This window comes from Trachurus trachurus (assembly GCF_905171665.1).
Source record: "Trachurus trachurus genome assembly, chromosome: 4".
Classification (NCBI taxonomy): Eukaryota; Metazoa; Chordata; class Actinopteri; order Carangiformes; family Carangidae; genus Trachurus; species Trachurus trachurus.
Window position 1 is genome coordinate 1573502 of NC_139898.1, and position 22697 is coordinate 1596198.

The 22697-nt window shown below is 44.8% G+C and overlaps 2 protein-coding genes across 4 annotated transcripts in view; one reads left to right on the top strand and one right to left on the bottom strand.

Annotated features, from left to right (window-relative positions):
- ralgps2 (Ral GEF with PH domain and SH3 binding motif 2) overlaps positions 1-22697 on the bottom strand; it is a 90122-nt gene that overhangs the window by 9017 nt on the left and 58408 nt on the right. For all 3 annotated transcript variants that reach the window (XM_083970639.1, XM_083970640.1, XM_083970638.1), the window contains 5 exons: positions 3104-3241; positions 1402-1492; positions 1154-1221; positions 933-1071; positions 658-809 (listed from right to left, as the gene is read on the bottom strand). In XM_083970639.1, coding sequence (XP_083826765.1) covers positions 658-809; positions 933-1071; positions 1154-1221; positions 1402-1492; positions 3104-3241 — 588 coding nt within the window. The remainder of the gene's footprint in view (positions 1-657; positions 810-932; positions 1072-1153; positions 1222-1401; positions 1493-3103; positions 3242-22697) is intronic.
- Positions 5614-22585, top strand: angptl1a (angiopoietin-like 1a). The gene is made up of 6 exons (XM_083970646.1): positions 5614-5924; positions 16112-16369; positions 17059-17676; positions 19841-20034; positions 20460-20730; positions 21468-22585. Exons 2-6 carry the CDS (start codon positions 16180-16182, stop codon positions 21653-21655), a joined length of 1461 nt encoding a protein of 486 aa, XP_083826772.1. The 5' UTR covers positions 5614-5924; positions 16112-16179; the 3' UTR covers positions 21656-22585.

Here is a 22697-nt window from a genome sequence, read left to right on the forward strand (position 1 = left end):
TTTGTCGGACCAAAGTCCCCCAAAAAAGTCAGGACTCGGTCCGCTTCAGGTGAGAATGTAATCGGACTTTTAATAGGACCAAATACAGGAAGCAAACCAAAACAGCAGTGTCTACCATAGCAGTGTCTACCATAATAAATTACGTCAACCACGAATAGATTTTTGGCTTTTGACTCGAATCAACGCAATATCGTTTCATTCATTCATGTCCGCATAGCGCTCTTTCTCCGTTATTGCCGTTCACACACACACACACACGCACACGCACACGCACACACACACACACACAGAGTGAGAGAGAGAGAGAGAGAGAGACAGAGAGAGAGAGAGAGTGAGAGAAGTGTGCTTGCAGGACAGCAGGGCGCGGTGAAAGCCTGCCACAGTCTCCTTCCAAAGGAGAACTGTCAAAGCTGCTGCTCCCCATTGTTCATGAATAGGAAAAAAATGACAGAAAGTGATTTTTCCTCACAAATTTTCTGACCAATAGCTGAACGACCTGTAGACCACGTGTCATTTGTTTACAAAAAAGGTGCGTTTTGACAAGGGACAGTGTGAACACAGACCGGATCAAAACTTAATTGCAACAATGTATCATTTCTTCCCTCTGGTCCAGACCGTGGTCCGGACTTTCAGGTGTGAAAGTGACCTAAGTCTTACCAAGTGAAATACCACTGGACAAAGTTGAGCTCTCTGCTTGTCCCCGTGTAGGACTGTGGCTCTCCATCACACTGTCGTCCAACAGATGGCGAGAACCAGCGTTGGGGAACGTGGCGCTCTTAAACTCCGCTGTATTCATCTTGTGGATGAAGCTGTGGAGACACAGAACACAGCAGAGAGAACGAGAGGAGTGTCAGTTTCTTAGGTTGTGGACGTTCGATGTGGGAATTGTGTCCATTCTAATCATTGTGGTCTATCAGAGAACTGCTGCTCACTTGTAGCCCAGGCTGTGGCACTTCCTGTGTCCGTAGGGCAACAGGTTCCTGGGGGAGGGCGGTGTGGCCGGGACTTTGGGTCCTTCACTTGAAATCGTACATTTACGGCCGCAGAGAGGAGATGCTGATGCCTCCTGGCCTGTAGGTGAAAGTAGACATTTACAGTCTATGAGTCTTGTTAATCAAACTCTAAAGCTCACAGCTATTGCTCTGAAACTCACCAACAAGATCCTCTTTGGAGGCGTTTGCTCGTGGCGTGCTGGTGCCTGGCTCAATCTTCTGTGACAACCTAAAGTAAACAACATGGATGAATCTATAAGCTTGAATTAAACGGAGATGATCGGCAGCAGGCAGCACAATTAGAAATAGAAAACTCATTCTGAGCTTCCTGACAGCAAACTACTCCTGAGACCAGTTCAGAGACCCTCAAAGAAAACTGAGTTAGGGTTGGTTTGGTTTTGTTTCTTACTTGTAGTTGTCGTCCTCCACAAACTTCTGCAGCTCCTCGATATACCTGACTGAGTTGAGATACTTCTGTACATGAGGCAACACTGGTATATCTGAAACAAGGACAACAATGGCCTGCATGTAAGTGACACATGTGCACGCATGATAAGAGCTCTATCACAATTGCATAAAGTCACTGTCACTAAGAAAATGGAAGAGCTAATGGTTTATTTTCATCACTTAAGAAAATGCAGTGAATGAACAGAGGAGAAATCTAAATCACATCAGTATTTGATGTGACCCGGCTGACCACCCTTTGCCTTCATAACAGCAGGAGGAAAAGGGGAATTGGCGACACAGACGGTGTGGTGGTGAACTGAAGTCAGACTGAAGAAATGTAGAGTGAGAAGAACGATTATGTTTTTATTATCGGCCTTCACACATTTAATTTCAACCCGTATGCGTTAGATCCATGTTGCCACGGTGATTTAATTCAACAGCGCCCTTATTTTGCATCGGACTGATGTTTCAGAAACATCTTCTTAGAATCTAACTGAAAATTCAAAATCAAAATTCCTTCTCTATATTTAATCACCACCATCTCTCCGTCATATTGTCCACTCCCAGAGCGCAGGAGGAGGAGAGGACGGCGCGGCTGCATGGAGTAAATACATGGTGTAAATAACTATATGTTTCTGTGATAATGTGTGAACATACTGTATGATCGAGAGTCAATTAAATCTCAAAGCCTGGGGAAAAAAAATCCAGTGATCGTTTGCACTTGCCACTTTCACACCTGCAGCTGATTCACAACACCGACAGAACAACAGCACGTCAGGCTCATTGACATGCAGATCACATTCATGTGGTGGTTTGCATCGACCATCTAGGGTTAAAACAGGGCGTGTACAGGGCGGAACGTGAAGCGGATTCAGCTGTGCACACTTGTAGGAACTCTGTGATTTATAAAGGGAAGTTTGCTTACAAGTGTGCGTACGCAGGGTTTTATAAGTCTGAATATTTACTGGCGCACGCAAAACTTGGCTTTTGGGCGTACGTACCCTTTTAGTAACGATCCCATGTACAGTTTTATAAATGAGACCCCTGGGCTCTGTGGACAATGTCTGTATGTTTGGGGTGGTTGAAAATACATTTGGGGCCAATCAGACGCCTACTTCATGATGGATAAGTATTCTTTTTTCCACACTTTCCTAAAACCTTTGCACAGTACTGTAGGTCATTAAGAAAAGAAGCTACATAGTCTGTGTCATTGTGTTTGTACATTTTTCAACCCTGTGATTCATAGATTCTTCAAAGAAAAACTCCTACTGTAAAAGCCCTAAGGCGTGTAAGCTGTAGATATTTGAATAATAAGAAAGAAAAACAAGAAAATTGAAAGCAAACTATAACGAGGTAATGGAAGATGGAGGAAGGAATGGAGATGAAGAATCTGTGAGTTTTTCACAAATTAAAAACATGGAATGTCCCCAGATGATTTTCACTCATGCTGAATACAGAGGTGAAACTGCCTCAACTTAACTGAGCTTACTTTAGTCTTTCAATACAAACACACTGCTGTATTAATGAATAGCACATGATCATGTATCCATGGGAACAGAAAATTAAATATCAAGTGCTCTTTCTTTGTAGCCTTTATAGAGACTCCATCATTGTGTCTGTTTTCCATCAATCTGTACATGTGTGTGTGTGTGTGTAATCTTCACCGTAGGTACAGGATCTCTGCAGGTCTGATATGATTCTGAGGATGTTGTTCATCAGGTTTGATCTCTGTTCGTTCTCCAGTATGCTGCCTGTGGAAGGGTAAGCCGAGTCTACGTAGGTCAGGTCAGACAGGTACATCCCTGAAACAAACAAGCAGACACACACACAGACACAACATGTTAAATGAAACCAGGAGAAACACAACACAACCGACGTTCCCTGGCTGCTTCGAAGGCTCCGGGGCCAGATGAGGACGCTGTCCGTCTATCACAGGTGTTATTCCCAGCGCTGGTGGAGGACTTTCCAGCACGGACACAGGGAGCTGAGCTCATTAGAGAGCAAAACATGGAGATTGCAAACAAGGCTGAATGTTGTAACGGAGCCAGATTTCCTTGGATGCATGATGTAAGTGTCCTGCAGCTGTGGGTTTCTTGGTGTGAGGAGCAGCTGGTAACGGCAGACTGCTTGTTTGATACCACATGGGCCAAAACATACAGGAATGAAAACGCTGGACAAACTCTCCCTATTTGCATACACTTTGCTCAAATTTCTAACAGACTCTTTATTTTCTCTTTGCCCTGATCTGCTCCCAACAAATCTAAATGAGTAGATGACTGATCCTCTCTCTCTCTCCCCCTCATTCCCTCGCTCATTACCCCTATTCTGGCAGGCTCGGAGCACAGCTGAGATTCTTAGTCTCTCATTACATAAATATTAACACTGAGAGACAAACCCAGGAGCAGCTTCCCACCATCCTGAAGAGAGAGATTAACAAGTTTCACAAGTGAGCTGATGGTGCGCCTTCCATTACATTCCCCTCTTTCCTCCTCTTCTCTCTTGCTCAACGTTTCTTTCACACGTCAGCGTTCAGAGATTGAGTGCAGATGTAAGAAGAGTCATCACTCAGTAGAATATATGTCACCCGCACCTCCGCTTTCTTGGGAGACGCTCGCAGATGTGTGCATGTGTGCCAGCGTTTACAACACTGTACATGCAGCATGAGCAACAGCGACAAAGCTGCAGGGAACTAATGAAATAAAAATAAAAAAAGGGGTCAGAGCTGGTCTTCAGGATACCATAGACACAAACACACAACACCATCTGATTAGAATCAGGGAGGGAAGGAGGGTGGGGGCCAGAGAGGCAGTTTAAAGGGATAGTTCACCCAAAATTCAAATTTCACTCATTATCTACTCACCCTTTTTTGTGAATTTTCAGAGTCCTCCGTTCCTTCTCTTAGTTACGGGGGGGTCCGTGCAGCAGTATTTGTCCATATAATGGTTGTCAATGGATACCAACTTTCTTCGTCCAAAAAGACAGCCGACATGAGAAATTGTTCCACCGTCAGTGCAAATCACGCGAGATTTGACACAGGAAGAGCAGTGAACTGAGACACTGGGAGCTTCCGCTACAAACAAGCTTAAAATATAGACTTATTTAAATTTTTTCGGAACAATTTCTCATGTCGGGGCTTCAACACAAGAGGGACATTACAGACGAGCAGTATGGAGGTATTTGGATGTTTTTTGGTGTGTCTTTTTGGACAAAGAAAGTTGGTATCCATTGACAACCATTATATGGACAAATACTGCTGCGCAGACCCCCCCGTAACTCAGAGAAGGAACGGAGGACTCTGAAAATTCTCACAGCTCTTAGTCGACATGAGGGTGAGTAGATAATGAGTGAAATTTGAATTTTGGGTGAACTATCCCTTTAACAGCGTTTGAAGACTCAGCTGTGGGGGGTTAAAAAGAGAGAGGGGGGGGGGGGTGAAAAAGAGGAAGAGGGGGATCCTGGAGGCTTAACGGCGATAGCTGCTCCTCTGAGAGCACGTCAGGGATAACAGCGGTTAGTCATGCACAAATCCATACAGCCAGGAACACCCACAGGCAGATGTGTGCTGTGGTCAGGGGACACGGCGTGTTTACATGTGGCAAAAGTTGAAAGTCAGAAAGCTAAGGATGGTCAGAGGGCAGGAGACATCCCAGCTGTCTGCTCTCCTCAGCCCATCATCTACAAGAGATGTTACAAATACTCCAGTCATCAGCTCTCACACACCCAGCTGAAACTCAACAGGAAGTTCATCACAAACCTCAGCAGCATTACAATCACTTCTTCCCCAAAGCGGATGGAAAAAGACCAGAGTTTTGGGTTGTAACAGAGAAAGAAGGGGGTCAGAGTGGTGCAAAGACTAACACTCAGTGAAACCACTTCTTAAATGTCACTAATTAAAACACATCCTCTTCCTGTGTCTGGATTCACTTCTTCCTCATAAGAGTCATGAGGACAAACTTCATGAGGCAGCTCTGTTATTCTCTTTTCTGTCTTTTTTTTCCATCAGTGACATCAGAAGTAGGCTGGGCCACTCTAAAAAAAAAATAGAAGGAAAAAAGAAAAAGAAAGAGGCAATCTCCAACTCCAACTCCCACACCGTCATCCCCCTTCTCCTCCCCTCTCTACCTCCACCCCCTCCCCTCCTCTACTCTCCCCCATCCTTTGTGAAAAACTCAAAGCATCAGTCGCTTGAGCTCAGTCCGTTGAAGTGGCCAGCTTTTGAGCCATGCCCATGCCGGAGCCGCGGGACAGCTGAGTCCGAGGAGAGGAGGACATCTTAAAGGAAGCAGGGTCATTTTCAGCTCTGGGACGGAAGGAGTGGAGGGGCAAGCAGCTCAGAAGACCGGGACAAAGAAGAGACAGAGATGATTCCTGAGCGCTGCAGCTCGGTGAAGACACAATACAACACACAGGTGAAACTATAACTGCAGGAAACAGCCCCCCCCCTCCTCCTCCTCCTCCTCCTTCCACTCAGCTGGTAACAAAAAGGTAAATGTGGTCTGAGTTCATTCTGTTTCCAGAGTGTATGTGTCTGTGTGAGTGGATGGGTGGATGGGTCTGAGCAGCTGTGAGAGCTCTGGCTGAGAGGTTGGAGAGGTTAGGACGTTTCGTGACTGCAGGGTCCGGCTGCAGACAGAAACATTTAGCAACGCTTCTTTGGCTTTCCTCTGGAGTCTGAGCACTGGGATGTACTGAGCACTCTACTGTGTATATAGATCTAACACGTCTATAGAAGATCAAGGCTTTAGGAAGTATGGTGTTGGCTGGTTTGGGCCTTTCCAGGGTGATGCAAGTTATGCAATAAGAAATGTTTAGCAGAACAATATTTCAAAAAAAAAACTTTAATAACGGGAGTTGTTCATCTTTGCTGTTGCCTTTGTTTAGTCTGTTGTATATGCTGCTAAGCTGACCCTTTTCATTTACACTATGACTGACCCTGAAGAGAAACAGAAAGCTGAGGAAGCGGAAAAAAGTGAGGAGAAGGAAAAGTGGAGCATTCCAGTTAAAGACTTGAGGGAGATGGATGTGATCAGATGGAGAGATTTCAGCTCTCCAGCCTGGCTTGTTTATTGTTTCTTGGCTTTTGGTTTCCTAATACAGCACCATCTGATCCTGGCTGCTAACAGGAGCTGAGCCCAGTTAACCTGCAGCAACCAGTCTCACTACACACCTTACTAAACTGTCAACAAGACATTGGAGTTTGTTGAATCCCTAAAAGTGACCAGACTGTTTCAAGTCGTCTTCACAGAGTCAGATTTAAAAGTAAAGTGATGATATGATGTAACACAATCCCAACCACGTCCTCTTTCAGACATAAAACCCTGCAGTCATAACCTTGCCATGAAGGTAAAAGCTTTGAACACTTAATAACATCAGTCCGCTGCACTTCACTATCAGCAACTGGCCAATTACCTTCAAATGTTTTCACTTATGTCCAGGTCTGTTGGTGGGACCTGTGGAAAATAGTCTGTTCACTTACAAAGTCACATCTGTGGATGCTGTAAACCAACACGAGACAAACTCTCTCTCTCTCTCTCTCACACACACACCTTCAAAGAGCCTGAGAGCCTGAGAGCCTGAGAGCCAGAGAAGTCAAAAGCAAAATGAGGTCAGACAACATTTCGTGCTGGTTTTTCCCCCCGGAGTAATAAATCAAAATACCAATACCTCCAATAATTCAGGCTGGAAAAGTGGAGAGACAGTTAAAAAGATAAAGAGGAGGCAGGCGCAGCTGTCCAAGAAATATCCAGAACATTGTGTGCTGAGCCGCTGTGCTTGGCCCTCGGATACACCTGAAACTTGGAAACACGGGCTGGGAAGAAAAAAAAAAAAAAAAACTTAAAATGGCTCATTACTACCAGTCCACACATAAACTAAGAATTCTCTCAACCCTCACCCTGGAGTGTAAATCACCACAGAAAGTCTGTTTGATGTCTTTATTATTTAAAGTGTCCCTGGACAAGCCAATAAACAGCATTCAGGCGGTGCATGGCTGGGCTGTCAGAGCTGCTTAACGCTGCCCTCTCCTCGCCAGCCTGTCACACTGAGTTGTAACCCAGCAGGAGACTGATAGCTCACTCAGCCAAGCAGCAGCAAACCGCACGGTTGCCTCTTTTTTTTTTCTTCTTCATTTAGATTTTTGGGGCAATGGGCATGCAGCCAATGATATCTCAGTGTTTAACCTGGGGCTGTGTGTGGGACAGCTCAGCTGATCTTATCAGCAACACAGAGCCACATATAGTAGTAGACGCAGATCTCACACACTCACACACACACACACACACACACACACACACACACACACACACACACACACACACACACACACACACACACACACACACACACACACACGTTTGTGCAGAAGCACAGCCCCTGCACTGTGCTGTTCACATGTGTTTTTGCTGCTCTGCACTTTGCACTTTTCACATTGCACTTTATTATCTCCCCATAACATCATACTGTAGGCCTCTGTCAGTATATTTGTGCTTTTATGTCATATATGTGTGGTAAATGTATGTTGACATTTTTTTTATTTTTTTATTTTTTAAAATTGCACATTTGGAGTTTGGGGAAACGTAATTTCGATCCCCTGTGTAACTGTCAGTTACATTGTGTGATTGACAATAAAATTTACTGAACTGAACTGAACTGAATTAGTTAAATCCAAAACAACTGAACCAGTTGGACCCAGTTTATCAAATTCATTAAACACTGCATCATGAGTCAGGGAGTTATCTGCACTGCCTCTGGATAGAGAAAAAAGCTGCAAAATATTAAAACGACCCCATGGTCTTTTTAACACAAGGCTGTTCTGCAGCGTGGAGCTCATTTAGAATCCTAGAATCCCCCTAATGAGAGCTGGGACACAGCTGAATGGACAGGTCAAGATAAGAGGACAGGGTCAGCCAGGAGGTGGGGACAGACAGACAAGAGACGGAGAGGCATGGAGCTAAGCAGAGCCAGCAGGATTGGTGTGTGTGTGTGTACGTGTTGATTCAACTAATAGAAAGCATGTGCGTGTGTCAGAGGACACACTCTGTTGACTGGTCGTCTCCTAACAATCAACAACTAACTTTAACGGTGTCCCCCCCCCCCCCCCCCCCGCTCCTCCTCCAGCTCTTCTCTAGTGCTACACCCTCCATGTTGGGTTCAAAGCTAAGTGCCACTTTATTAGTTTATCATGCACAGAGAGAAAAGCCACCTGACCAGACCAGACCAGACCAGACCAGAACCTGATGATGTGTAAACCTGGCTGATAGATGACAGGGGGAGACAGCTGTGTTTGTGTTCTGTGATGGGGGGGGGGTAAGACCATGAGTCAGGGTCCAGGTCCTTATCTTCAGTATCTATCAGTGTGACAGCCACAGATTGACGGCCTCATATGAACTCTGGCCAGCCCCCCCTCACAGCCCCAGCAGAAGAACATAGGAGTGTTTGTGCTCCAGGTGTGTGTGTGTGTGTTTATGTGCATGTGTTGTGCCAGAAGAAGAGGGGGTGGTGGTGGTGGTGGGGGGACCCACTGGCCACAAAGAGCGATTGATTGCGGGGGCTGTGGAGTGGATGGGTAGGGTGGGGCTGCAGCCTAATCCCCACATACAGACCTCTGACCTCAGCACCAGCCACATGGCTAGAGTTTCACCACAGTGGAGGGGATCCAGATGGGAACCTCTGGTGCCTCAGGCAGGGGGGGGGGGGGGGGGGGGGCTCATAGCAGCATCACAGTGCCTAGAAAGCAGGAGGTGGGAATCACCTCTGGAGTTATTATTGGGTTGTATTATAAAGTCAGGCTAACATCTTCTTACACTGAACCACTTCATCAGACACATTTTTCCACCTCATCCTTCATTTTTACATTCTAGTGGGGGTGTGTGGGGGCTCCTGCTTATGCAGAGAAAGGAAAATCCTGCTCTAGCTCTTTGTACCTCACTTGATTTCCTTTTAATAAGTTCAACATGGCCAGTTTAATGGGGGGTGGGGGGCATACAACAGCACCATTAATACTGGGGCACAAGGTGTTTGCTGTAATTCTCAAGCTTTGCTCCAGTTTCATTGATGATGCTTTTATGAGTTCTTTTCCTTTCGTATGGCAGTGATCTTCTCATTGTGTTGCTGCATGCTGTTGTTGTTGTTTATCATTAATTCTTTCATAATGTCACCACTTTTACGACTTCCCCACTCACGCTGCGCTCCCCTCTACATCACATCACTCCTCAGCCATTTCTTCACTCTGACTTTCCTTCTCTTCTTGGATTTGCCTGCTTGTGGTTCTGGAAGCGATTGTTTCAGTGAGCGAGCAGTGCCTCGGTTTGAGTGTTTGAAGGTCGGGACATCTGACTGGTCATGAAACTGGGCTCTGTTGACAAAAGTGGTGGCTGATGACATCACGTGTGGATGAATGGCTGGGAGGACTAACACTGGGACCGGCTGCTTTCAGACCAGATGTTTTGATGTAAAGCAGAGCTGCTGTTTATTATTGCTCCTCTCCTTCACTCATCCCCCTTTTGTTTTTACTTTTCCTCTCTCTCTGTGTCTCTCTCTCTGTGATGGTGTGTTTCAGGGCATTTTGGACTTGTTGTGGGAAAGTCTGAGGACCAGATGGGGGAGTGGAAGCCGGGGGATTTTGAGGCTGGGAAATACATTGGCTATGAAAATAAATCCGTTTTGTCCAAGTCTTTCCCTCCTGCTTGAACTGCAATCCATCAGACTACACACTGACACATCAGAATCGCTAAATCACTGCAGAAGACACTGACCAGGAGATCTGAAACAAACAACGCACTCACACCATCCCTCTGGCAACAACACATCAATCTCAGTCTGACTTCATGCTCTTGCATCCGACAGACTAATGTGGCTGTGCAACAAAACACACACAAACTATCAAGACTGACTGTCAGATCCTCTAAGAAGAATCAGCTGTTGTACTGATGTTGGTGTTGGGAACATCATGTAGTTGTTATTATTACTGCATGATGGAACCAACAGGCTGAGAAATCCTGGAGGATGGTGACATTAAAGGGATAGTTCAACATTTTGGCAAATTGACCCATTGCCATAATCCCTATAGTCATAGCAGTAGGTTTGTTACCTTTAATTGTCGGTGCAAGCTGTTTTTAGAACGGCGGAGCAGAGTGGCAGGCTGCTCAGGGCTATGCTATGGAGGCTAAGGGAATTTCTTGGTTTCCCTCATCAAACTCATCAAATACACAATCCAACAACTCCAAAACGCTTTTGTGGACAAGTTGTGACCTGCACATTCACCACGCTATGAGATAATAATGGAACATTACGAAACGGCGCCGTTTTCGAGGTAAATACAGGGTAAATACAGAGTCTGCTTGATGAAGAACTGTCCCTGAACGCAACGCGCATCAGCGGTTTTGCATGAATTTACCTCTAAAACAACTCTGTCTGGTAACGTTGTGTTATCTCATAGTGTGGTAATTTGCAGCTCACAACTTGTCCACGACAGCGTTGTGGAGTTGTTGGATTGTGTATTTGATGAGTTTGATGAGGAAAACCAAGAAATTCCTTTAGCCTCCATAGCATAGCCCTGAGCAGCCTGCCGCTCTGCTCCGCCGTTCTAAAAACAGCTTGCACCGACAATTAAAGGTAACAAACCTACTGCTATGACTATAGGGATTAAGGCAATGGGCCAATTTGCCAAAATGTTGAACTATCCCTTTAAAGAGCACCTTCATTTCTAACCACCTGCAGGAAGCCAAATCTCCATAGCAACCATTTAAAGCACTTGTTTATGAATCATTTCTCCAAACAGTTGCTTGCCTTGGCTCAGATTACATCATACTCTGTGCCAATACACACAGTGTAAGTGGAAGTTACAAGTGTGACATATGGCTGTCCCTCTGAGGCAACGACAACCAATGTTTCCTGTCTGAGAGTTAAGTAAGCAGCGCTGTCGTCCTGCTTAATGAGCTCTCTGCTCATTTCCTCTTTAACAACATGCAAAAAGCATGAATTATTCGTCTCCCGCTCCGGCACAGAGCTACGCAGCAATCACACACTACAGCCAGCCTCCACAGGAAGCAGCGCCCCCACTAACAAGTGACCCTAACCCCAGTCAGCTGGCTCAGAGCTGGATCAAGCTGGGCATAGTTAGTTAGCAACCGGTTTGCATCTTCTGTGTATCTGTTCAGGATGGAAAATCCATCCCATTTGGTTTGCTTGTCTTGGTCTGGGGTATGTGTGTATTGTTCCACCTCCTGTATCTGTGGATATGTGTGTGTGTGCATGACGCAGTCTGCAGATCTGTCAGCAGCATGGCACTGAGCTCTTTAATTATTATAACATTTGAAGCTGGATCTCAGAAAATCACCTCTGCTGCTGAAGTCAGAGAGCTGCATTGAAGAGTAACGACACAACAGAACAGAACCAGAAACAACACACATGGCAGATTTAGAAGTTTGTGTTTAGAAGATCACAAAGATCAAGTTACTTCAATGACTGAAAACAGTCAAATAACCATTCACATGTCCATTCCTTTAGATGAAGGGGTGTGTGGTTACTGGTTAGAAAGAGCAGAGGAATAAAGCGACACATAAATATTGTCTGGGCTCAGCCTCAGACTGTTCCAATAACAGCCACAGGAGGAAATTAACGCCTGGCTGAAACACAGATAGACAGACTCAGGGGAGTGTGGACAATTAAGAAGCTACTGTCATGTGTCTCCTGACTATTAATAGCCTGACTATTAGAGGGTTGACAACCCAGCAGTGCAATTAAGGAAGACTGATGAAGCTCTTACTGTTGCCAAAACAGACTCAGAGGCCAGCTTCAAATCCTTTATCCACACACGTAACGTTCACTGTGAAATACAAGAGCTGAGCCAGAAAACTGAATTTATCTCACTGATATTAAATACAACTTTAGTTTCAATTTGTCTCGTCACAGTCCTTGACTTGGACAGATCTCTGCCCCAGGTATTCAGCTGTGATAAAGAGAGTACAGTGATAAAGTGGAGAGAAATAGGCTGATAAACAAGTGCAAATCTGTCAAGGGTAAAAAAAGAAAATAAAAAAAAGGAGACAGGAAAGGAATGAGTATTTTATCTATCAAAGGCTCTGTCTCATATTATGTTGAGGATGCCTGGCCAAGGGAAGGAAGAGAAGGCCCTGACCCACTTTCTGTTAGTGTCATCTTTAATCCACCACAATCTATGACATCTCTCTAAATCTTTGTTTCGCTCTCAGACTCTATCGCTCCTCATCCCTTCCCCTTGTTCTGTCTCTGTCGTCTCTGTCCACACCAGTCACTGCTCCTCCATGTTCACTCACTCACAACAATGTGAAGGAACGTTGCCCATTCATGCCAGCGCACACGCTACCCCCACACACGCAGCCACAAGCAATGCATACAACTAGATTAGTTACTGTGCGTTGACAGACGTGCATGCACCATAAGCACAGTGGTTGTATTATGAACCCTGTGTAGTCTGGCACACATGGGTTCTTATTGGTTGCCTTCTATGCAGTGGTGGACAGTAATGGAGTAAATTTACTTGAGTATTAGATTTCTTTGGTACTTATTACTCTTACTTGAATACATTTCCAAGACAAATATTTTTACTTTTACTCGAGTTAATTTGTAGGAAGGCTGAAAAGTACTGGTTACTTTCAGGTCTTTTTTCTAAAATCCTATTGGACACAAGCTGTTTGTCAAAGAAGGAAACCCTAACCCCTAAAAGCAAAGAGTTCATTCTCAGAAACAAGAGTTAAAAGCTCCTTACATTCATTTAGAAACAATTATAGTAATTCACTGATGTGAAAAATAAGAAATTTACTCTTACTCTTATTTTTACTTAAAGCAGAAGTAAGCGATCCGGTCGTTTTGGCTAATGCTGCGTTCCAGGCAGGCTTTTGAAATCGTAAATTACAGCTTCAAGTCACAACTTACGACTTTGTAGCGTTCCAGGCAACCCACTCGTGTTTTTCCGACCTGTTTTACCGGTGAAAGTCACTATAACGGCCACTCGTAACTTCCGACCGGTGAACTCGTACCAGATCGAACTGGTACGACTTCACGGTCGGAAAAATACGAGTTTCCTTGAACGCACCATAACAGTCCTCGTCGCTACGTCACCACATTCACGGCGTTCCTTGGCTGCACACACAGCTCTGCATGCCGTTCTCTCTCCTCATTGGATAAAAACTGTAGGATACGATAAATGTTTTCTCTTCGGCTCAGAGCAGAGCAGAGGGACTGAGAGACCCGTGTTTCAGTCCAAACACTCTATGTAAGTGATTGCTGTCGGAAGATATAACTATTTAAGACTTATATTAACACAAATATATCACTCACTTCTGCTTTAAATTTATGAAAATCAAAATTTCCAATCTGCAAAACAAAACACAAACACTTCACCATAGTATGTGAAGCTAAACACGTGGAGTTTCTACTCCCACAGGGGAGCACTTCATCTTTTCCGCTCAATAACCCTCCAAGCTCCTCGGCCCTTCAGCGCTGTTTGGTTTTGGTTTGTTGAGATGGAAAGGAGGAGCTGCTGGACTTGTTCTGAGGAAGCACTGTAAAACCTTGTACCCTCAAAACACACCGGTGACCTCTCCACGCTCACTGGAATGTCTTTGATATGTTACGGTTCCAAGAAAGAGACTTAGCCCCTCCTGCTAAGAACCACCACCCAGGAGGAAGTCAGACTCAGGGAAGAGGAAAGAGAGGGAATGCAGAAGAAGGATGACAAGAAAAAGTTTGAACATGAAGGAGGTGGCAGCTGATAGATGATAGATGAGCCTGCCTGTAGATAATGCTGAGTGTGAAGCTCAGAAAACCAGTCTCAGTCTGGAGGAGAAGACTCACTAGAGAGCTGATACTGCTGATGCTGCTGTTAAAGCCATTAGCAGCTCTCACCGAGGTCAGCAAGGATACAGTACCTGGTTACACTGTCAGACACAGCGGCTGCTGGAAAAACACACCGCCATGAAAATGAATAACGTCCCTGGACAGTCATGCACACGCAGTATTCAATCATAGAGATGGACACACGAGCGTACGCATACCAGCGAGAGTACGCAAACACAATACAGATTTGCAACACTCGCCGTAGCGCCGCTGATGATCCAAATGACAGAAGAGCCAGAATTCCTCAAAGAACCGCAATGGCATCATATGGGAGACACACAGAGACACACAGAGAGTCTGAGAGTGGAGGTGAGACTTAATGATGTGGCACTGAGTAAAGACTGACTGTGAGGAGTGATAGAGCGGACTGGGACAGCTAGACAGCCCAGGCCGTCTTACAGGGTGTCAAATGGAGAAGTGTGTACGTCTGAGTGTGAGGTTTTTGTGCTCATGCACTGATGAGAAACAGAACTAGAATCATCGGGGATAAGAAAGAGGTGAGGTTGTACCAAGACCCCCCCCCTCCTCAAATTAGACAAGGCTGGATAAAACTGTGAACACACTGTTTTCTTGACTTTTTTTCCCACAGCTCTGTAGCAACCGCAAGTGTGTTTGTGTGTGTGTGTGTGTGTGTGTGTGAGAACTCTTTCAAGTGAAACAAATGACACCTCCTACTAAGCCTTACTGTTTGACATGTGGAGCAGTGAATGAGTCAATGAGCGTTACTGTACAAGTACTGTATGTAGTATACACTGTGGTAGAGGATAAGGGGGGGGGGTCCTCACCCCTCCTCTTGGACACTTTGACCAAACTAAGGAGCCACAAGACTTAAACTGAAACTAAAATGTTCCTCAACTCATTTCATTCTGCATTTAAATTGCATCTAAACAAATTTGAAGACTGGAAATGTCAGTTGAGTGGGGGAATGGTTTATTATGTAATGTTGTATGTTGAAAGAATCATTGCTGGATAGAGAGAAGGGAAAAAATATGTACAAATGATAGCGCAGTTACAGAGTGTACTCGCTTTCTGACTGGTCTACATCATTCTCCTGACACTGATGCTGATAAAAAGGCTGAATTAGTCATCTGACCAATCAGAGCCTTGGGGCAGCACATTACTTACTGGGCTATTTAAAAAAAACACCAACTGAGCACTGAAGGGATAGGAACTACAGTACAACCTTAAAAATAATCCTGGGCCAAGCTCCCTGTGGCCAACATTCAGATCATTTCCCAGATTCCTAAAAATGATTTCTGGAAGGTTTCCCTGTAAAGATCATTAAGGTGAACGAGAGTGGGGGAGTTTATACCTGCTCCTACATCTTCTGTAGTCCGAGAGTCAAATTGTTCTTTCCTTTACCAAAGATGGCCAAAGAAACACAGCCACCACGTATCAGCCCTCTTAAAGGGGGGAAAACCAACACAACTTCAGAAAAGAAGGGGGGTGTCAGTCTGCAGGGGAACTCACTGAGATGGAAAGCAGACCTCTAGGTTCTGGTTGGTCAGAAGATGTGATCTCTCTCTTTCACTTTTTCCACACTAACAAAAATGATGTGGAACAAAGACCTGACACCTCTGCCACTGCAACTCTCTTCTACACAATTACTGATTGTCTGTGGATATTTGCAGAAGTGTCAAATGCGTTTTCCTTAAAATAGTAATGCCACTAATTTCCTCTGCTCTTGAAAAGTATACAATCAACACCTCGGAGGCTGACATTCTCTTTGTTAGCCTGTGTAGACAAAGAGGTGGCTGTTTCCAACTCCTAACCCCTGAGGGCTTGTATTCTTACAGGAGGGCCTGGAAGGACTTAGCGGGAGCACCAGAACCTGTCCATCTATTCATCCGACCAGCCAGCAGCTATGCAGGGGCTGATGTGGAGCCTGTGTGCTGTGCTCTGCCTCTCCCTCTGGGAGGAAAGTTACTGCAGGAGTTCCAGGGAAGCCCAGAGGACCAGAGAGGCCACTCTCCACAGGAACAGAAGAGCTCCCCAGGATCCTGATGCCAAGAAGTGTTCCTACACCTTCCTGGTACCTGAGCAGAGAATCACAGGTTCAGATGAAACCTTCTTTTATCAGTAAAAGCTGACGCTGTCTTCATTTCTCACTGATAGAACTGGCCTTTATTATCTCTTTCATACTTTTTTCCCTTAAAGTGATAGTTCACCCAAAATTCAAATTTCACTCATTATCTACTCACCCTCATGTCGACTAAGAGCTGTGAGAATTTTCAGAGTCCTCCGTCCCTTCTCTGAGTTACGGGGGGCTCCGTGCAGCAATATTTGTCCATATAATGGTTGTCAATGGATACCAACTTTCTTTGTCCAAAAAAACACACCAAAAAACATCCAAATACCTCCATGCTGCTCGTCTGTAATGTCCCTCTTGTATTGAAGCCTGAGAAATTGTTCCGAAAAAAATTAAATAAGTCTATATTTTAAGCTTGTTTGTAGCGGAAGCTCCCAGTGTCTCAGTTCACTGCTCTTCCTGTGTCAGTGCAAATCTCGCGTGATTTGCACTGACCGGCGGAACAATTTCTCATGTCGGGGCTTCAATACAGTATACAAATACTGCTGCACGGACCCCCCCGTAACTCAGAGAAGGAACGGAGGACTCTGAAAATTCTCACAGCTCTTAGTCGACATGAGGGTGAGTAGATAATGAGTGCAATTTGAATTTTGGGTGAACTATCCCTTTAACACATTGTCGGTAATCCCCTAAATAATTCATATCTGTCAACAGGTCCAATCTGTGCCAGCACCACGGGCCCCGAACCAGACAAGGACAGAGTGACCCGTATGGACATTGCAGATGTGCGGGAGGTGCTGAGCAAACAGCGGCGTGAAATCGAGACGCTGCAGCTGGTGGTGGACGTGGATGGTAACTTGGTAAATGAGATGAAGCTGTTGCGGAAAGAGAGCAGGAACATGAACTCCAGGGTGACCCAGCTCTATATGCAGCTGCTGCATGAGATCATCAGGAAAAGAGATAACTCTCTTGAGCTGGCGCAGCTGGAGAACCGTGTCCTCAACGTGACCTCCGAGATGATGAGGCTGGCTTCCAGGTACAAGGAGCTGGAGGGCCGCTTCGCCACCATGGCCGGCGTGGTCAACAACCAGTCCGTCCTCATCGCCGCGCTGGAGGACCAGTGTCTGAGGATGGGACGCGGCGAGCTGCCCGCCGTTCCTCCGCTGGTACAAGTGGTTCCACAGAATTTACCCGTCAATAACCGCTTCACAAATGAGATACAGAGGGACAATAACAACCGGGCCTTTCCCAGAGGATCACGCATGGACTCGCCCACTGCAAGCCCCTTCGGGATCAACCCTCCACCACCACAGGGGACGCTGACCTCAGACGGTATGTAGCTATTTAAAAGTGGCAAGGGACGGTTGAGGATTAAGTGAATGAAACCTGTAAAACTATCATGGGTTCTTTGAGGAAAAGAAAACTAAGCTACATTAAATGTCCTTTAAAATAGTGCCAAGAGCCATTTTTATAATTTACAATTTGTCACACCAGTAGATCTTGCTGAGGCACAGTTGGCTCATCCTTGGCATGCTACTGTATAGAAGCAATGAAATCAGACATCCCTTTGATTCCTGTTTGGCTGCCTGCATTGACTGTAAAGCACTAAGCATATGCATGGAATTATTTGAATGAGGGTAAGGCTTCCTTGAACAGTAGCAGCTTTGAACAGTGTGTGTACATGGATTAAAAAAAACTCTGTTCTTTTGTATTCAAGAAATGAAGAGGTAGACTACACTGAAACAGAGCACACATGGAACGGACTAATCCGTCAAGTCTCAGAGCTCTGAACAAAACCATCCTCCCTGATAAAATCTAGTAGGATGGATAAGGCTGCTTGTTATTTTACTCACACACACAGACACACACACACACACACACACGGTTGAATTCTAACATCTGACTGAGATTGTTTCCAGCATGAAACCAATTTACAAAGTTAGAGCTCTACTTGGAAATGACTTTAAATGTAAAGTTAGCCAGGGCCTCTGTATTGTGACTGGCTGTTTCCAACTGCTAGGACGTGTATTGTTACAGGACGGCCCAGAGGGCTACGGTGGGCCATGCTGACAGGGTTAGACAACCACACAGTTAAATGGATCAAATCACACATAGCATACATCAGTGAAAAAGTCTGTTTGAATGCTGGCAGTGAAATCAGTGACATAATATGATTGATAGAGAAGGTTGAGGCAACAAATATTTTCTCTGGTATCTGATTCAATCAGAAACAGCCACTGTGATTTCAATCCAAGGTGTCATTTGGTTTTCTGAGGTTGTCCAGAGTCTGTGCCTGATCCTCCAGAAACCAGTCCTTCTTCTTCCTTGTGAATATTCTCATTTGTCCAGGTCATAGTTATCTCAAGGAAATTTAAATCGAACACAACTGGACTTGGTTATTTGTCTAGGAAGACGTTTCACCTTTACTAGGCTGAGACTGGTCCTGGACCAGTAAACATACTCAAGCCATTCTTTTGTACGGATAGCTGCTCTGCTTCTATAATTTCCTTTCATTTTCCATTTGAAAGCTGTTGAACACCTTTTCAGCAGACAAAACTGAATGACCAAACAGCACTAAGAGGTTCTCCTCCATGTAGGTTCACTACGACTGCAGACGGACAATGGCTGACCACAGTTTGGTCTAGTTCAGGCCTTTTTAAAACACCAACGTTTGATGACTGGATTTATTTTTGACAGAGCAGTGGTCAGAGAGACTGACAAGGAAGTGACAGGAAGGGGGGGGGGGTTGTGTTAAGAGAAGCCCTATTACTTACAGGTCTCATGGAGACATATCATTGCTGGTAAAATATACACTTGTGCTGGGGGCCTGACACTGGGCCCCTATGTGCTCCCATACTAAGCTGAGGAAACCGTCCTCCATCCAGGCCCTGGAGGCGCTCACACAATGGCTGTGTTCATACTGATTTAACACATATTCACCCAGGGAAAAACTGAGGAAATGTGCTGGAGTTAAGTTCAGCTACTTCATCTTTACAGACAAACTCCAGGTGAATATTCTCCAGAGCTTTTCATGATCATTAAAGTAAGTTTATACCTGTTTGTGGAATATCAGACTGCAGCATGTTTGGAACTAAAGAAGATGTTTTCCAAAGAATGTGGCCACAATGATACATCTCCTCAAATGTATCAAAGAATCCCTCTCAACTTTCTCTTCCCCTTTTTTCTCATCTGCTGTCGTTAGCCTCCAGAGTGATGATGATGACTTTTGCATATGCAACACAAAAAACACAGTATGGCTTAGTTTATCAGAAGACAGTTTCAACTGACTAGGATTTAGACAGAAGGTTACTTCAGCAACAAAGTTAAAGATATAAACTGTAATGTGGACATTTGTGTTATGAACTTTTGATAACATTGTATGTAATACAATGTACAATGTAGGAAGTTTTGTTTTGGTCATCTTAATTTATTATCAAATGCTAAGTACTCTGTGATACTAATTATTGGTCAATTCCACACCATATCTCCGTCCCAGGTCCGTTCAGGGACTGTTACCAGGTGCGGGAGGCGGGCCACACCACCAGTGGGATGTACCTGCTGAAGATCGACGGCAGCGACCGGCTGATACAAGCCTGGTGTGAACACAGCCTTGACAACGGAGGATGGACGGTGTTGCAAAGGAGGAAAGATGGCTCGGTTAACTTCTTTCGGAACTGGGACAACTACAAGGTAGGTTTAGTAAAACAGGACCCGTAGGTTTAATATGGTTAAATGGCAAGGCTTATTAAGACCCTTGATAAATTGGGTCAGGGTTGTGGTTCTTTAGAGAGCTCTGTTGACATTGTTTCACTCCCCCCTCTTAGAAGTGCGTGCAGGAAGGACCTACACACAGATATACAGTCAGAGAGCCCTGGTGGGCTGAGAAGGAAATGCAGTTTAGCAGATTTAATTTCTTTTTAAATGACTGCAAACTGCCTTAAATGCAGCGTATGGTAAAAATCTTCCCAACCTGTGTTTTTTGGACATTATTTCAGAAACCACACTGGTTGGCTAACCCAGTGTCAACTTACTTAAATTAACACTGGTCAGTAGTACATGCCCAAGGGATTCTGACAAAGACCGCAGATGAAACTGTGGTGCTTGTTCCTCCACAGAAAGGCTTTGGTAACATAGACGGTGAACACTGGCTGGGACTGGACAACATCTACAACCTGGCCAAACAAGGCGACTACAAGCTGATGATAGAGCTGGAGGACTGGACAGGGAAGAAGGTGTACGCCGAGTACAGCAGCTTCCACCTGGAGGCAGAGAGCGAGGGCTACCGGCTGAGGCTGGGCACCTACCAGGGCAACGCCGGGGACTCCTTCAGCAGCCACAACGGAAAACACTTCACCACACTCGACCGCGACAAGGATGCATTTTCTGGTACGGTGGATGCTACATCATCTCCACATTTCTCATATTAGTTGCCCTTAGGGCTGCAACTAACCATTATTTTCATTATCCGTTAATATGTCAATTATGTAAACGATTAACCGATTAGTTGTTTGCTCAATTAAAAGGGACAATGAGGAGTTTTGGAAAAGCAAAGTGTTTCCACACTACATTTATGAGCCTCCGCGCACCGTGAAATTCTTTGACCGGTGCAAGACAGACTCATGTTTTCATTCATCAAGAATTAAAGTCAGAGGTTGGAAGACGATCACATACCGTCGTAGTTCCCACCATAAACGGTGATTCGGCGGCGTTATTCTCATGACTCGCCGCGAAACCGAAAGTAAAGAAACGCTGGTCGGCTCGACCAGCATTTCCACCACCACTAATAATAACAAAATAACCATAGAGACAAAACAATTTATTTATCGAAAATGGGCTCATTAACAAGTGGTAACGTAGATTCATCCACATTAATGTGAGACTTTTTTATAACCAAATAGAAACTCCTCGTTGTCCCTTTAAATGTAAAAAAAATGCCCAAACCACAAGATGACGTCCTCAAATATTCACATTCAAGAAGCTGAAATTAGAGAATTTGGATTTGGACAAAACTGATTAATAGTTGATGATTCATTTAATAATCTATTATTGTTGTGGCTCTAGTTGCACTGTAATGACACTGTCTGTCCATCACACTCATCTTTTTCCCCATCTCTCTCCACTAGGGAACTGCGCCCACTTCCATAAAGGAGGCTGGTGGTACAACGCCTGTGGCCAGACCAACCTGAACGGCGTGTGGTACAGCGGGGGAGTTTACCGCAGCAAATTTCAGGATGGAATCTTCTGGGCAGACTACGGAGGAGGTTTTTACTCCTTGAAGTCGGTGCGTCTCATGATCCGACCTATTGATTGAAATCTCCGACTCTGGTTTCTTTCAAAAAAGCACCTCAGTCTCTTTCCTTATCTTAATCTGCCCATAAACAACACATACTGTAACAGCAGGACCCAGGCTCCCTGCTACGGATCAACTGTGCCCTGACAAAAGACAGTAGAGGAAGTGACGGTGGCACGTGTTTATAGCCAGACCATAATGACAGTGGCTAGCTCCAGAGTTGACTCAAACATGGAAATGAAGACTGATGCCACTGGCCTCTATAAATACCTGCTCCCCTCCATCCTTCTGTCTGGACAGCAGCGGTCCCTTCAGTATTACTCATAAGTGTCCTATTTTACTCACTCTTGTTGAAACTGTGTATGTAATAAAGGGAAATGGTCATTTACTACAGACATGACATTTCTTCTGAGCAGCTAATGTCTTATTGAAGGTAGAGTTGCCCATAGTAAGGACAACTGGATGTACTGGGATGTTTAAACCTATAGCATACAAATAATGCAATCCACAGTTGTGTTGCCAGTTAGAATACCTGACAAACGAATGACAGGCCATGATGAACCTACTGTCTACTTGTTTCTGGGATGTTTGCCTGGACCTGTGGGGTTTTCCTTTCACCCCCGACAAAAATGAACTGATGCAACAAGGTGTTTGTTCTCTGTGCTTATGGCTGAGCTGGCTTTGGTATGTAAATATCTTTGGCTTTATTTGTGAAAGTTAATTTAAGAGGTGTGATTCTACTCAGGCCAAATGTTCACAATGTTGTCACTCTGCCAGTCTTTGTTATTTATCTGTGTATTTATAGTAAGTGTAGCCATGGTCATTTTATATCTAGCCCTGTACCAATATGTTTAAGTATTTTTTTTTGTATCCCATGTAGAAATACACAGACACAGACACACACAGACACACACAGACACACACACACACACACACACACACACACACACACACACACACACACACACACACACACACACACACACACACACACACACACACACACACACACACACACACACACACGCAACAAATCGTGGATGTCTGGTTGAAGTCAAATTAA

Bases quoted from the DNA above. Each gene is read 5' to 3' on its own strand.
- angptl1a (XM_083970646.1), top strand. From the start codon at position 16,180: ATGCAGGGGCTGATGTGGAGCCTGTGTGCTGTGCTCTGCCTCTCCCTC. The intron at 17,677-19,840 runs GTATGTAGCTAT...TCTCCGTCCCAG, and splicing joins GGGGACGCTGACCTCAGACG to GTCCGTTCAGGGACTGTTAC. The intron at 20,035-20,459 runs GTAGGTTTAGTA...GTTCCTCCACAG, and splicing joins GGAACTGGGACAACTACAAG to AAAGGCTTTGGTAACATAGA.